This window comes from Cetorhinus maximus, chromosome 1 (genome assembly GCF_964194155.1).
Source record: "Cetorhinus maximus chromosome 1, sCetMax3.hap1.1, whole genome shotgun sequence".
NCBI classification, from domain to species: Eukaryota; Metazoa; Chordata; class Chondrichthyes; order Lamniformes; family Cetorhinidae; genus Cetorhinus; species Cetorhinus maximus.
Genome location: NC_135879.1, coordinates 224,552,113 through 224,567,492, shown reverse-complemented (window position 1 = coordinate 224,567,492; position 15,380 = coordinate 224,552,113). Strand labels below are relative to the sequence as shown.

Here is a 15,380-nt window from a genome sequence, read left to right as displayed (position 1 = left end):
TCAGGGTCTTGTATATTTCAATCAAATCACCCTCACTCTTCTAAACTCCAGTGGAAACAAGCCTGATCCATCCAACCTTTCCTCAAGACAACCCACTCATTCCAGGTGTCAGACTAGTAAACCTCCTTTGAACCGCCTCCAATGCAATTACATCTTTCCTTCAATAAGGAGACCAAAACTGCACACAATATTCGAGGTGTGGTCTCACCAATGCCCTGTATAACTGAAGCATAACATCCTTACTTATATGTTCAATCCCTCTCAAAATAAAGAATAGCATTCCATTAGCCTTCTTAATTTCTTGCTGTCAACTTGGATAAAAAATTGGCTTAAGAACAAAAAAGTGTGTTGTGCTGAATGGTTATTTTTCAGACTGGAGAATGGTAGACAGTTGTGTTCCCCAAGGGTCAATGCTAGGACCACTGTTGTTTTGCTATAAGTGACTTGGATATTGGAATACAAAGTAAAATTTCAAAATACCAAATTTGGAGAGGTGGAAAACAGTGAGGATGATACAAATCGCCTGCAACTGAACATAGATAAGCTCACAGAAAGGGCAGACAAATGGGAGATGGAATTTAATACGTAGAAGTGTGAGGTGATGCATTTTGGCAGAAGAGAGAGGGAGAGGCAATATAGACTTCATGGTACAGTTCTAAAGTGTGTAATAGCACCTGGGGCACATGTGCATTGAGCTTTGAAGGCGGTAGGATATACTGAAAGAGTGGTTAGCAAACCAAAGGCATCTCGGGCTTTATAGAGGCATTCAGTACAAAAGTAGTGAAGTTATGCTGAACCTTTATAAAGTTCTGGTTAGGCCCCAACAAGGGTATCGTGTCCAGTCCTTCATCTTTAGCTGCTTCATCAATGACTTTCCCTCCATCATAAGGTAAGAAGTGGGGATGTTCTCTGATGATTGCAGAGCATTCAGTTACGTTCGCAACTCCGCAGATACGGAAGCATTCACTTCTCCAAATGCAGCATGGCCTGGACAACATTCAGGCTTAGGCTGATAAGTGGCAAGTAACATTCACGCCACATAAGTGCCAGGCAATGACCATCCCCAACAAGAGAGAATCCAACCATCTCCCCTTGATATTCGATGGCATTATAATTGCTTAATTTCCCACTATCAACACTCTGGCTGTGGGGGGGGCCTGGATAAGTGCAGCTCTGACAACACTCAAGAAGCTTGACACCATCCAGGACAAAGCAACCTGCTTGATTCGCACCCCTTAAACATTCACTCCCTCAACCATTGACGCACAATGGCAACAGTGTGTACCATCTACAAAATGTACTCCAGCAACTCACCAAGACTCCTTCGACAGGACTTTCCAAACTCGCCCTCCTAGGTGGTAGTTATCACAAGGGAAACTGATGCATGGGAACATGTAAGTTCCCCTCCAAGCCACTCATCATCCTGACTTGGAACTACAAGGCTGTTCCTTCACGTCACTAGGTCAAAATCCTGGAACTGTCCTAACAGCACTGTTGGTGTAGCTAAGCCACATGGACTGCAGCGGTCCAAGAAGGCGGCTCATCACCACCTTTTCAAGGGCAATTAGGGATGGGCAATAAATGCTGGCCTAGCCAGCGACGCTCACATACCGTGAGAAAAATATATAAAAGTCCTGGCCACTCACCACACTTTAGGAAGGATGTGACGGTCCTTGAGAGGGTTCTGAGATTTACGAGAATGGTTCCAGGGATGAGGGATTTTTGTTACAAGATTAAGTTGGAAAAGTTGGGGTTATTCACATTAAAATAAAGAGATTGAGGGGAGATTTGATACAGGTGTACAAGATTATAACAGGCTTCAATAAGGTAGACAAGAAAAAACTGTTCCCATAGCTGATGGTACAAGGACCAGGGGAAACAGATTTAAGGATTTGGGCAAGAGATGCAGGGGAAATATGAGGATGAACTCTTTTATGCAGTAAGTGGTAATGAACTGAAACTCACTGCTCATGAGGGTGGTGGGAGCAGAACCAATCAAAGATTTCAAAAACAAATTGGATGGGCACTTGAAGGAAATAAACTTGTAGGGCTATGGGTAACGAGCAGGGTGAATGGGGTTGATTGGATGGCTTCGCGAAGAGCCAGCATGGACTAGATGGGCTGCATGGACTAGATGGGCTGAATGGCCCCCTTCTGTGCCGTAAATGACTATTTCATAAATGAATTTATAGGAACTTGACTAAATATATAAAATGTACACAGGTTGGGAGTTTGGGGGGGGTGAATTTACAGAGGAATAAATTTCATCCCTGAGATTGAGAGAATGCCTAGCTTGCTGTGATAACAGAGGTAGAGAACTCTGGACTGGATACAAAATGAAAACACAGTTGGTCAAATCCAGTGATGTATCCCACCAGGGTCAAGGAGAGAGACTAGACCTGAAATTTTATATTGAAATAATGAGAGCATGTATGGGATAAAAGGTAATTCTAAAGGTACGTTTAATTTACTAGGCATAAATTTGAACTCCTGAATTGCAGTAAAAGGAGTGAAATGTGTTTCTAGACGTTACCCACTTACCACAAATCTCCAGTGGCTAAGCAGCTCTCCCAGGGAAAACGTGGTTTTGGAGCATGGAATACTTTGCCAAATGGGACAGTTGAACCAGAAACTATAATCAGAGGGTTGTGGATGCTCCATCATTGAATATATTTAAGGCTGAGATCAACAGGGAATCAAGGGATATGGGGAGAGGACGGGAAAATGAAGTTGTGGTTGAAGGTCAGCCATGATTGCACTGAGTGGCATGGTAGGCTTAAAGGGTCATATGGTCTACTTCTGCTCCTTATTTCTTATGTTTTAAGGCTTCATTCAAGGGGAAATTGGATAAATATTTAAAGAGGGAGATGCAGGGTTATCGGGGAGTGCATGGCAGTGGCATTAGTTCTAGACTTTTTTAAAAATTCATTCATAGGATGTGGACGCCACTGGCCAGGCCAGCATTTATTGCTCATCCTGCCCTTGTTCAGAGGACGTTTAAGAGTCAACCATATTGCTGTGGGTCTGGAGTCACATGTAGACCAGGCCAGGTAAGGAGAGCAGATTTTCTTCACCAGATGGGTTTTTCTGACAATCGGCAATAACTTTGTGGGCATCATCAGGCTTTTAATTCCAGATTTTTATCGAATTCAAATTTTACCATTTGCTGTGGTGGGATTTGAAGCCAGATCCCCAAAGCATTACCCTGGGTCTCTAAAATACTAGTCCAGTGACAATACCACTACACCACCACCACCTCTCCTGAGGACTGTTTGAGCAAAAGGCAGAAAGTCTGAATGGTAGCAAGATGCCAAATAGTTCCTGTGTCAGACCTGCAAGGTTATAGGGTGGACACAGAGTAAGAAAAAGTGAAGTTCTTCAAAAAACACCTCCACACTGCCCACACCACACTGAATCATAAGGAATTTTGCTGATAGTTGGAAAAAGAAAAAGTGTCAATTACACCCATATCCATACCCAGCCAGGACTGTTCCAACTTCAAAGCACACTGCTTCACTCAAAAGTGAAGGCAAAGCATCAAGAAACAATGCAAATACTACTGTGGAACTCTGGTTGAGGCCGAGCAAAACACCAGAAAATTAACCCAGGAAAGGTTGGCATCACCAAACAAAACATCAAGGCAAAGAGAAAATTATCAGCACAGTCAACGTGGTTTTCATAAAGGAAGATCCACTTAACAAACATGATTCTTTGAAGTGACAGATATGGCAGATGGGGAATTGCAGTAGGTGGCAGATCTTAAGCAACATTCTGTCACAGAGAGGAAGCGCAGCAGTAAGATTGAGCCTTTCATGTGACTTTTTTCAGTATATAAAACTGAAGTTTACATTAGGGGTTTTTAACAGAAACCTTATGAACCACTCACATTCAGTTTAAACATCTTAATACATATAACCAGCTCATGTTTATAGAAATTAGCTTAAGCATTAACACATAAAACAAAATGGTAAAATTAGAACTACTCAAAGCAGAATCATAGAACAGGCAAAAGATTTCTCCAGAAGTTGTTTATACAGCAGCCAGTTTGAAGCCTGGGAAAGAGATGTGGAGAAAACTCAGACATTGTTAAACCAAGGTACAAGAGGCTTCCACATTCCAGAGTCTGGAACAATTGAGATAAGAAACAGGCAGCTTTGAACAACCATTGGTGACAGCCTCACTACAAGACAGGGGTGATAGTGTCTCTAATAGCCCTCCCAAATCCACACCTATCTTTCCCTCAACTCCATGTTTGTATCTCTCCAATCAACTCCTATCACAAATTACATGCTATGTGATTGTAACCATCACGTACTATTCCATCACATCTGTCTCAACCTGTCTGCAGTCTTTGACATGGTTGACCACACCACCCTCCTCCACTGCCTCTCCTCCGTTGTCCAGTAGGTTGGGGTAACCTTTGCCCAGTTCCATTCTTCAGTATCCAGTTGTAGCCACAGAACCACATGCAATGGCTTCTCTTCCCACTGTCGCACCATTACTGCTCGACTCCCCCAAAGTTCTAACCTTAACCCTGTCCTATCTACATGGTGCTCCAAGCCAACATAGCATTCCACACGTACACTGATGACACTCAGCACTATCTCTCTCAATCTTTCCATCATCTGATTTGTCACTGCTTGGCCGACATCCAATATTGGATGAGCAGAAATTTCCTCCAACTAAATAATGGGAAGACCAAAACTATTTTCTTCAATCCCTGCTTCCGACTTCATCCCAGATGACCAGATTTTTTTAAATTTACCTTATTTGTGAAATAAATATTGGACTGTATACTGCGAAGAACTCACCTGCTCTTCTTTGAAACAGTGCTGGGGGTATTTTACATCCACCTGGGAAGGCAGACGAGGTCTTAGTTTAACACCCCGTCTGAAAGACAGCACCTCCACCAATCCAGCACTCCTTCAGTACTGCACTTGGTGGGGGTCAGTTTAAATTTCTGTACTCAAGTCTCTGGAGTGAGACAACATTATAACCCAAGAGGTGAGAGTGTTACCAGCTGAGCCACATATATTACTCTTTTGTTTTAAGATGCTCTGTACACCAGTTCAAAAAAACTGCACATCAATTCAGGTGTTGATTTCTAAAGGGCATTTACAATACTCGCAGTTTGACTTTTATTAGTCTTGATGTACTGAGGCTGTTGGTATCAAAAACAATCCACTGATTGTGGTTTTCACGCAACGCCGCCACCTTTTGATTTAATTCTGGAGCAAACAGGTTTTGCTAACATTGTTTTTAAAATGGTGGGTTAATGTACTGCTGAGTGCATCGGGTAACAACCAAGGTGTGATTCACCTCACCAACCCTTAGCTGGGGAAGGGGGAAAAAAAGTAGCCAGGGTTCCTCTTCTTGACTTCTATCCTGTGTCTCACGAGATCTTGTGGATATACGCATATGTAGACGTTAGACAAGAGCCAGAACTGAGATGAGGAGAAATGTACTCAAAGGATTATGACCTTTGGAATCTCAAGCCCAGAGTGTTTTGGTTTCTCCGTCACTGAATATATTTAAGGCTGAGATAGACAGATTTTTGGTCTCTCAGGGAATCAAGGGATATGGGGAGCAGGCAGAAAAGTGAAGCTAAAGCCGAAGATCAGTAGAGCAGACTCGAGAGGCTGTAAGATCTATTCCTGCTGCTATTTCATATATCTTAACAAGATTTTCCCCATGATAGAATAGCGCTCCAAATTCACGCTTCACATAAGAAGAATGATTACACAGACAATGTACTCATCCAGAGTATCCCAGCACATACCAGGCCTTTGGCAGACAGGAAAGGAGAAAATAAACAAAAAAACACTGTAAAAAGGAAAAGGAATTTTCCAAAATAGGTCTTAAAACCTTACTTTTCATTGAAAACCAAAAAGCTAACTATTTGCGTCCATACACAATTAGCAAACCAGTTAAATGCACCTGTCCAATCAATGCACAGCTCCTGGCAGCAGTTCTCACAAAACAAATATTTCATTCTAAAACAGTGAAATGAGTTTGACATAGAACAAGTAGTGCAAGGTTTTTTTTTATTGCATTAAACTCAGCAACTTCACTCAGCTCCAGAATGTATTAAATTCGAGTAAAATAAAAAAAACAGATTGTCCACTTTCTGGAAGGCACCCTTTCGAACTCAATTCAGTGAACTGTAGAGTTTTTGGTGCAAATAGGACAGTTTCTCGGAGCGAGTTTGTCTGAGCAATGGGAACCACTCCCAGTGGGGCAGCTCTACAACCACATAGCCAGCTTGAACTAGCTGCCTCCTCTTCATAGTGTGCAATCCCAGGAGGATGCGGGAGTTGTAGCAGTAGTGATTGCGGTTGGATACCTGAATGGCAAGTTTTTGGATCTCCGATGGGGCGTCGGGCTGGATAGCAGCTTTCTTTACTGGAATATTTGAATTGGTCAATGAGTTTAAAGGATCGTTTGTTCGCGGCACTCCATTTCGAAATACCTTTAGGTTCAACCCTGTATGATCTCTATCTTCCATGCCAACTTCAGTTCTGAGCATGTTATTAACAGTCTCTACACCTTTGCCCCCAGCCACGTTGTTGGGCTCAGGCTCACTTTTTAAAATGGGCCGGCCAGCTCTGCATTTTGTGAGTTGGGAAATTAATTGGTTTGTGACTGCGACCCCGCTGAGCTTGAACTCAAGTTTCTGCACCTTTTCATCTGACACTTCCATGTTAAGTGGCAACGGATTGCCAGTGGGGTCAAAATGTACCTCAAGGTCAGCCGACCTGGTGTGAGGCAAAATCATGTGGTTCTTGACAAACTGAGGGCCGCCCAGCATGATCTGCAGCAACATGGCAGCTTCGACCACCTCCGGTTTCACGCAAATGTCTTGCCTGGCGAAATTCCAGAGCATTTCCGTAACCTCCTGCTGCAAGTTCAGTGGGAGACGATGGCCTTGGTAATCGGGGCATTCGATTGCCACCGTTCCATCAAGTGTGAAGAGATCTTTCTTTAGTTCGAATGGACTTCCTTCGGTTGCTAGCTTTACAAATTGTGGGCTCAAAGCGGCGTCGATGAGGTCATAAGGGAAACGTCCCATAAACGCCAGCGCTAGCAGGGCGGTGAGCAAGTGCTCTGGGAAGCGCTGAAACTCGTGCATTTTACAGTGCAGCTGCTCTGTTAAGCTGCAGAAAAATTCCTCAGCGTTCTCAGGCTCGAAGTTCAAAGTCGAAAAAGACCAGAGATATTTGGCGACATCTTTGCTCCGACAGTAGTGAACCTTTGAAGGGACCTTGGAAGCGACGGTGTCCAAGAGACGCTTATCACGGTAGTGCAACGACGCACACGCCAGCACAATGTGCATGACCCCCTGAGTGCCAATATTAGGAATCTTTTCAGGCGCCACCTCTCCCAGTCGCTTTAAGAAAGGCAGGTGATCCACATGGGTGTAACGGAACATTTTCATCACGTTGACCAAGCTGTAATTGCTAATGTCTTCCATTCTGGCGGTGACCTTGTCACCAATTCTTTTCATCAGCCGTTCAGAAAATCCATTTTTAGACTTAAAGAAGCCCAGGCAGGCAGCTCCAACTTCCTCCACATTCATCTGCTCCAAGTGCGAGGACAGCAGCATTTCCAGTTTTTGCATCACTTCGGGAGGCGCCCAACGGTTTTCCCCAATCACGTAGAGGAGTTGAACCAGCTGGGGCACGGTCAACCCCTTCCACCGCAAGGCGACGTAGCTCAGGACTATCTCCATGTACTGTGGCACACTGCGGCCAAGGCAACGCCACAAGTCGGCAACAAATAAGAGCTGGCTGAATTCCATGTCCCACACACGGCGGCAGAACTCCGCCTCGTAGAACTTCAGGAATGCTTGGGGGGAGGAAACCTGAAGGCGGACGATGGCCTCGAAAAGCTGGAGGAGCTGCGACAAAGTGAACGTGCCCTGGCTGCTGATGCTGTACCGGCAGAGCATTGCAAAACGGGAATCTGCCTTCACCGCTTCATGCTGCTCAGCTGGCAACCAGCTGAGCTGATGAAAGTAGTCCGAGATATTCTCCGGGGTCAGGCTACTTTTCAGGAAGGAGACGTTGCGCAGAATCTTCTGCCCCTCTTCTGCAGACAGGGGGTCTCTCTGCTCCGATCTGTTGAAACAAAGAGCCCTATAGGCATCACCAAGTTTTTGAAAGCCCCGAGGGTCCTCCTTTGTATCGTAGATCTCCACAACGTACGAGTCCAGCTTTTGCTTTGTGGTTGCAGGCCATCGAGCAGCACTGTTTTGTTCCTCATCGGACTTATTATATGCCAGGTTCAGCAGAGTGTTTCTGACACTGGACAGTTGGCGAGAGCAGGTCACGGTGTACGTGTTACGCACTTGCTTGATTCCCAAATTGGATGGAACATTTTCCAATAAAAGTGGGAAAGTATCACTGTAATCATCTGTCTCATTGGAGACATTCTGCTTTGGCCTCCTTTTAGTGCTGCTGTATGCTGACGGTTTAGAATTAACTTCATAGTCCAGCAACACTGAGGCTTCCTTACGCAAGCAGAGGATGGTCCGGCCATACCTTTCACTTTGCTTGGTGTTAACATCCTGTCCCTTTCGTTCTGCTTTTGTCACTTCGGTACACCCCGTGGTTTTCAAATATGCTCGCTGGTTGCAGATTCTTCTGGGAAGCTTCCGCCAGATGACAGCAGCCATGTTCATAAAGAGTGCGGGATTCAGCTTGTTTCCAGTACTGAAAAAGGGTAGAAGGGTAAGTGACTTTGATGCTCAGAGTTTCCAAGATCACCTCTATTTATAATTTAATGGGAAGCTACCGGTAGATTAATAACCACCTTTAGCATCCAACTCCAGTACTACAAATACAAAAAAGGAAACTGTTTCTGTAGAGTATGTAAAAATTAGACAAAACCCACTCACTAAGTCTACATGAAGATCCAATGTGATACTCACCTTCACTAGCTGTGGGGCATCACCCTCTATCCAATGAGTTGTGAGAACCCATAAAATCCTCCATCATTTAGCACTAATCACTTATCAGTTGTTAATCAGCCTGCAAATCCATACAATAATTCACTATATTTTCCAAGGGAAGAGTGCGAAGGTATCAATATGAGATCCTCGCCAAGAAATCCAATGGGGAATTCAGAAGAAACTTCTTTACCTGATGAGTGATGAGAATGTGGAACTTGTTACCATAGGGAGTAGTTGAAGTGAGTAATATAGATAGTGTGAGGGGAAGCTGTGGTTGAAGTGAGTAATATAGATAGTGTGAGGGGAAGCGGTGGTTGAAGTGAGTAATATAGATAATGAAAGGGGAAGCTGTGATTGAAGTGAGTAATATAGATAGTGAAAGGGGAAGCTGTGATTGAAGTAATATAAATAGTGTGAGGGGAAGCTGTGGTTGAAGTGAGTAATGGAGATAGTGTGAGGGGAAGCTGTGATTGAAGTGAGTAATATAGATAGTGTGAGGGGAAGCTGTGGTTGAAGTGAGTAATATAGATAGTGAAAGGGGAAGCTGTGATTGAAGTGAGTAATATAGATAGTGTGAGGGGAAGCTGCGGTTGAAGTGAGTAATATAGATAGTGTGAGGGGAAGCTGCGGTTGAAGTGAGTAATATAGATAGTGAAAGGGGAAGCTGTGGTTGAAGTGAGTAATATAGATAGTGTGAGGGGAAGCTGTGGTTGAAGTGAGTAATATAGATAGTGTGAGGGGAAGCTGTGGTTGAAGTGAGTAATATGGATAGTGTGAGGGGAAGCTGTGATTGAAGTGAGTAATATAGATAGTGTGAGGGGAAGCTGTGATTGAAGTGAGTAATATAGATAGTGTGAGGGGAAGCTGTGATTGAAGTGAGTAATATAGATAGTGTGAGGGGAAGCTGTGATTGAAGTGAGTAATATAGATAGTGTGAGGGGAAGCTGTGGTTGAAGTGAGTAATATAGATAGTGAAAGGGGAAGCTGTGGTTGAAGTGAGTAATTTCGATAGTGTGAGGGGAAGCTGCGATTGAAGTGAGTAATATAGATAGTGTGAGGGGAAGCTGCGGTTGAAGTGAGTAATATAGATAGTGTGAGGGGAAGCTGTGGTTGAAGTGAGTAATATAGATAGTGTGAGGGGAAGCTGTGATTGAAGTGAGTAATATAGATAGTGTGAGGGGAAGCTGTGGTTGAAGTGAGTAATATAGATAGTGTGAGGGGAAGCTGTGATTGAAGTGAGTAATATAGATAGTGTGAGGGGAAGCTGTGATTGAAGTGAGTAATATAGATAGTGTGAGGGGAAGCTGTGATTGAAGTGAGTAATATAGATAGTGTGAGGGGAAGCTGTGGTTGAAGTGAGTAATATAGATAGTGAAAGGGGAAGCTGTGGTTGAAGTGAGTAATTTCGATAGTGTGAGGGGAAGCTGTGGTTGAAGTGAGTAATTTCGATAGTGTGAGGGGAAGCTGTGGTTGAAGTGAGTAATATAGATAGTGTGAGGGGAAGCTGTGATTGAAGTGAGTAATATAGATAGTGTGAGGGGAAGCTGTGGTTGAAGTGAGTAATATGGATAGTGTGAGGGGAAGCTGGACAAAAGCATGAGGGAGGAAGCAACAGGTGGTTCTTCTAATAATAGATTTTTGAGGAAAGATGGGAGGAGGCTCGAGTGGAGCAGAAACATCAACATGGACTTGTTGGGCTGAATGGCCTGTTTCTGTGCAGTTTATCCTATGTGAGATGAAAACAACTAAAGTGCTGACAGTGTGCTTTTAAAAATGTTCATCGCCAAAATAATGTTACAAAATATTAATCTTACTCTGATAGGTCCAACTTATCATACAGCTGTCTATTCGGCACTCTGGAAGAATCAGAATAAACTAAATTAACCTCAGCTCTATCTAACAATGCCTAGGAGGGCTGATTTTAACTGACGAACAGTACAATCCACCATTGGGCAAAAAGCAGAGCACCACTAACAGTAACACTATCTCACTCAACTCTACCAGACAATTTGTACTTACTGTAGAACACCAGCCACTGGAGCTTTACTCAGTTTAACTGAGAAAAAAATATCCTGTTCAGCTGGGCTGCTTTATTCATAATTGCCATTCTAAGGGAATAGAAACACCACTGTCGAGATACCAATGAAGAGCACTTCACTGCTGCCATCTCCAGAAGCATCAGGAAACTCTACAGAGAACCTCTCAATGTAACAATGAAGACAATGTTGTTTTAATTTGAATACTTCCATGTGTACATCACAACCTGAGCATCAACTTCTGCCAATACCATCATGAAGATAAAGTATTTCCAGGGCTGACTTGCCCTCTTAGTTTCGCTTTCTTCCTCTCCTTGGGGAGGAGAGAATCTGGCATCCGCTTATTAATTTCTGACAATACCACAGGGACTTGGAGACGAACATTCAGAAAACTGTGGGCACAATAGTTGATTGAACCTTAACTTGAGGAACCCTTACAAAAATAACAAATGATAACATGCTTTCTTTCAACAATTTCACACCATTGCTCAAAAGATGCGCTGATCTCGCACATATTGTAAACATAAAAAGAGGTGGAAAATCCTTTTAATATCTGGATGCCTTTAAAAGTTCTGAACCTTCTTTGTAGCTTCGAATCTTCGTTTAACTTGACTTTAAGATCATAGGAGATTCAAGGGACAAAGTTATATTCGTCATTCGACAATTCTCAATGTTAAAATAGAATATCTGAATGTTCGAGCTTGTCAAGATGCAGGCATGACATTCTTTGCCACTTTCAGTGCTCAATGTCATCATCAACCAATCCGCACTGATAAAGTGCGAAAAGAACTTCAAACTGACGTTCTCAGCACAGCTTCCCAATCTTTATTCCGTCTCAAGTATATGTTAGCATTCATACATTATACACTGGGACTAACATTTCCACCTGGCAATGCAAACTTCCCCACACTAGAGGAAGAACAGGTTATAGTTTGGATTACTTTCCCAATATATTTAAGTATTTTCTGTAAAAGTTATCTTCCACAGGGAAACTCACATTTCCTATTAACAGGTACTTAATCATGAGATCACCGAGGTGGGCAGTAATCCCTTATTTTATTGGAACAATCACCAGAAGTAGCACAGGATATTATCACCCATTCCCGAGCGCAGAATCACTGGAAAATATCACAAAATCAATTACATAACACGGGTTGGAAACTACTAATCAAGTTTATTATAAGATAAAATTCTACAGAGGCAAAAATAAGTCAACTGAAAAGATAAGACATTACTTTAAAAATTCAATGGCGCATTAAGTGATATTGAGATTCTTTAGTCTTTCATAAGAATCTCTAAAATATAATATAAAAATACTAATCACATCAATGGATCTGGGGATAGTGTGGGGAAATGGTGTTGAGGTAGATGATTAGCCATGATCTAGCTGCGTGGTGGAGCAGGCTTGAGGGGCTGAATGGCTGAACAACTCCTCCTATGTCCCTTTATGCAAAAATAGAACCAGGAACATTACAAGCTCCATGGAGTAGTCTTATAGTGTTGCAGACATTTGTTACAGACTACATCTGACTCATACATCTTCAACCATCCGGGCAGTTGCGAGTTACAATGATAATGGGGATATTGGCTAAATATAGCAATCCATCTCCATCAATGAATCCACAGCTGACCCGGACATGGCATGAGGAAACTCCCGGTGGAGGAAAGCTTTGGGAACCATAGGTCCAAAATCAGTTGTTCCTCCCAAGCATGCTACACTTACTACATGTGTTGTCTCAAATTGCTCATGTATCGTACTGCAAAATATAATGTTCTGAAAGATATCTATTTAATTTGCATTTGAATGAATCAACAATGTCTCTCTAAGTCTAGGGAGTCTGCTCCATATTTTAATTCACTAGTTTGAGTAGCTTGACAAAGCACGTCATGCTTCAACAATTCTCTGAATAAATAACTTATTTTACCCTCTCCTCTCGGTAACTATTTTAAGTTGATGATCTGTTCATCATTGACTCCCCCACCGTTGACAACCTCAGGGCCACCACTGACCACATAGGAGCAGCCCAATCAACGTCATGTCAGCTGAGCTGGGTACTCTGCAATGAGTGCCTCATCTCCTGACTCCACAAAGCTTGACTAAATATATGATGGAATACTTGCCTGGATGAGCGCAGTTACTAGAACTTGGCCTGATCCTGCAAGGAGCCATCCACTTGTTTGGCACACCTCCAACTGAACCAATACCAGCACAATGTGGCAGAAATAATTCCATTCTACAAGGTGCACTGCAGCAAACCACCAACGCTACATCAACAACAGCTCCCAGCCCTGTGACCTGTACCGCTGAGAAAGACAAGAGCAGGAAGATCATGGAAACCTCATCGCCATCCTGCTAGGGACATTTATCGCTGTTTCTTCATCACTTTTGAGTCAATATTCTGGAACCTCCAACTAAACAGCATTCTGGCAGCATCATCACAAGGACTGTAACTATTCAAGGCCCACTAACATCTTTTTAAGGGAAATGAGGAATGGTTAATAAATTCTGGCCTTCTCAACATCACTCACATACAAGTAAATGCATGTTTTAAAAAAAAACTGCATAACCATCCAGTCAGACCCAAAACAGCATGCTATTCAATTGTGTTGTGCATCATACATGCCTCCCTTACCTTTCCCTTAATATCCAGTCAGGAGCAGGCCGGTTGATCTCAGGAGGGGGTGCTACTAATGTTCCCGACACCCTGGACTAGGAACGACCTGGGTTGAACCATGTTAATCAGCAAAACAAAAGAAAAGAGGCAAGATGAGAATTTGTTGCTATGATCTAGAATGTAAAGCCTGATAGGAGCTGGGTGAAAGAAAATTCAATAGTTCACTTTCAAAAGGGAATGGGATAAATATTTTGAGGAGAAAATTTTGCAGGGCTATGGAGAGTTAGACTAATTGGAAAGCTCTATGGAATCTGTACAGTCAGGATAGCCCTCCTTGTCCAGTGTCACACTCACGGTCTGAGGACATTATAGCTCTGAGTCTCTCTGACCCCAGCCAGGGCCTGCCGCACATGCGCACAGCTGCCGAGCCGCCCCGCACAGACGCACAACCGCCGAGCCGCCCCGCACAGGCGCACAACCGCCGAGCCGCCCCGCACAGGCGCACAACCGCCGAGCCGCCCCGCACAGGCGCACACCCGTCGATCCAGCCGCTGTTACCAGGGAGATGGAGATGGCCCGGCCTCATCCAGTCGAATGTAATCTAATCTAATTCGACCCGTCCGCAGCCTGCGGGTGTCTATCGACTCATCCCGCTTCGTTTACCCTCGGCAGCAGTAGCCGCCGCCATTTTTCTGGGGGCCGGAAGGAAGGGAAAGATCAGGACGGAACGGCCGGAAGGTCAAAAACATAAAGCGCTGGTACAAAAGCGCAATGGAAATTCAGACAGTCATTGGGGTTGGGGTTGGGGTGGGGGAGGGGGTGAGAGGACATGAGAAATGTTCCCCCCCCACCTCTCCCACAACGATTACGTACGTTTCACTTTGAAACATTATCGCCTTTGAGTCAGAGGCTGTTGGATCATGTCCCACTTCAGAGCATGAGCACAAAAATCAGGGCTGACATTCCAGTGCGGTACTGAGGGAGTTCAAAACAAAAACACAAATACCTGGAAAAACTCAGCAGGTCTGACAGCATCTGCGGAGAGGAACACAGTTAACATTTCAAGTCCCTATGACTCTTCAACAGAACTGAGGAAAAATAGGAAAGAGGTGAAATATAAGCTGGTTTAAGGGGGTGTGGGACAAGTAGAGCTGGATAGAGGGCCAGTGATAGGTGGAGATAACCAAAAGATGTCATAGACAAAAGGACAAAGAGGTGTTGAAGGTGGTGATATTATCTAATTAAGGGTAGAAAGCAGGACAAGCAAGGTACAGATAGCCCTAGTGGGGGTGAAGGGATTGAAAAAGGCTAAAAGGTAGAGATAAAACAATGGATGGAAATACATTTAAAAATAATGGAAACAGGTGGGAAAAGAAAAATCTATATAAATTATTGGAAAAAAAAGGGGGGGAAATCAGAAAGGGGGTGGGGATGGAGGAGAGAGTTCATGATCTAAAGTTGTTGAACTCAATATTCAGTCCGGAAGGCTGTAAAGTGCCTAGTCGGAAGATGAGGTGCTGTTCCTCCAGTGTGCATTGAGCTTCACTGGAACAATGCAGCAAGCCAAGGATGGACATGTGGGCATGAGAGCAGGGTGGAGTGTTGAAATGGCAAGCGACAGGGAGGTCTGGGTAATGCTTGCGGACAGACCGAAGGTGTTCTGCAAAGCGGTCACCCAGTCTGCGTTTGGTCTCTCCAATGTAGAGGAAACTGCATTGGGAGCAACGAATGTAGTAGGCTAAATTGAGGGAAATGCAAGTGAAATGCTGCCTCACTTGA

At 43.7% G+C, this 15,380-nt stretch overlaps 2 protein-coding genes across 7 annotated transcripts in view; both read right to left on the bottom strand.

Annotated features, from left to right (window-relative positions):
• The window catches only part of ubox5 (U-box domain containing 5), a 29,702-nt gene extending 15,392 nt beyond the window's left edge, over positions 1 to 14,310 (bottom strand). Inside the window, exons 1-2 of one of the 4 annotated variants that reach the window (XM_078554029.1) lie at positions 14,160 to 14,310; positions 13,628 to 13,707 (exon numbers count right to left, since the gene is read on the bottom strand). The gene's annotated coding sequence lies outside the window, so the exon portion shown is untranslated. Of the gene's footprint in view, positions 1 to 11,983; positions 12,069 to 13,619 lie in introns of those variants that run through there. The other 3 variants (XM_078554021.1, XM_078554013.1, XM_078554038.1) reach the window with 3 other exon arrangements.
• Positions 6,028 to 12,108, bottom strand: fastkd5 (FAST kinase domains 5). Of its 3 annotated transcripts, none has more exons than XM_078553996.1 (3): positions 11,984 to 12,106; positions 10,970 to 11,058; positions 6,028 to 8,711 (listed from the first exon to the last, which is right to left on the bottom strand). In XM_078553996.1, the coding sequence occupies exon 3, from the start codon at positions 8,678 to 8,680 to the stop codon at positions 6,149 to 6,151; it is 2,532 nt and encodes an 843-aa protein (XP_078410122.1). In that variant the 5' UTR covers positions 8,681 to 8,711; positions 10,970 to 11,058; positions 11,984 to 12,106; the 3' UTR covers positions 6,028 to 6,148. The 3 variants fall into 3 exon arrangements, with proteins under 3 accessions (XP_078410122.1, XP_078410112.1, XP_078410129.1); XM_078553986.1 differs by lacking the exon at positions 10,970 to 11,058 and adding an exon at positions 8,930 to 9,140 and having other exon boundaries at positions 11,984 to 12,078; XM_078554003.1 differs by lacking the exon at positions 10,970 to 11,058 and having other exon boundaries at positions 11,984 to 12,108.
• Positions 14,311 to 15,380: the final 1,070 nt, after the last annotated feature.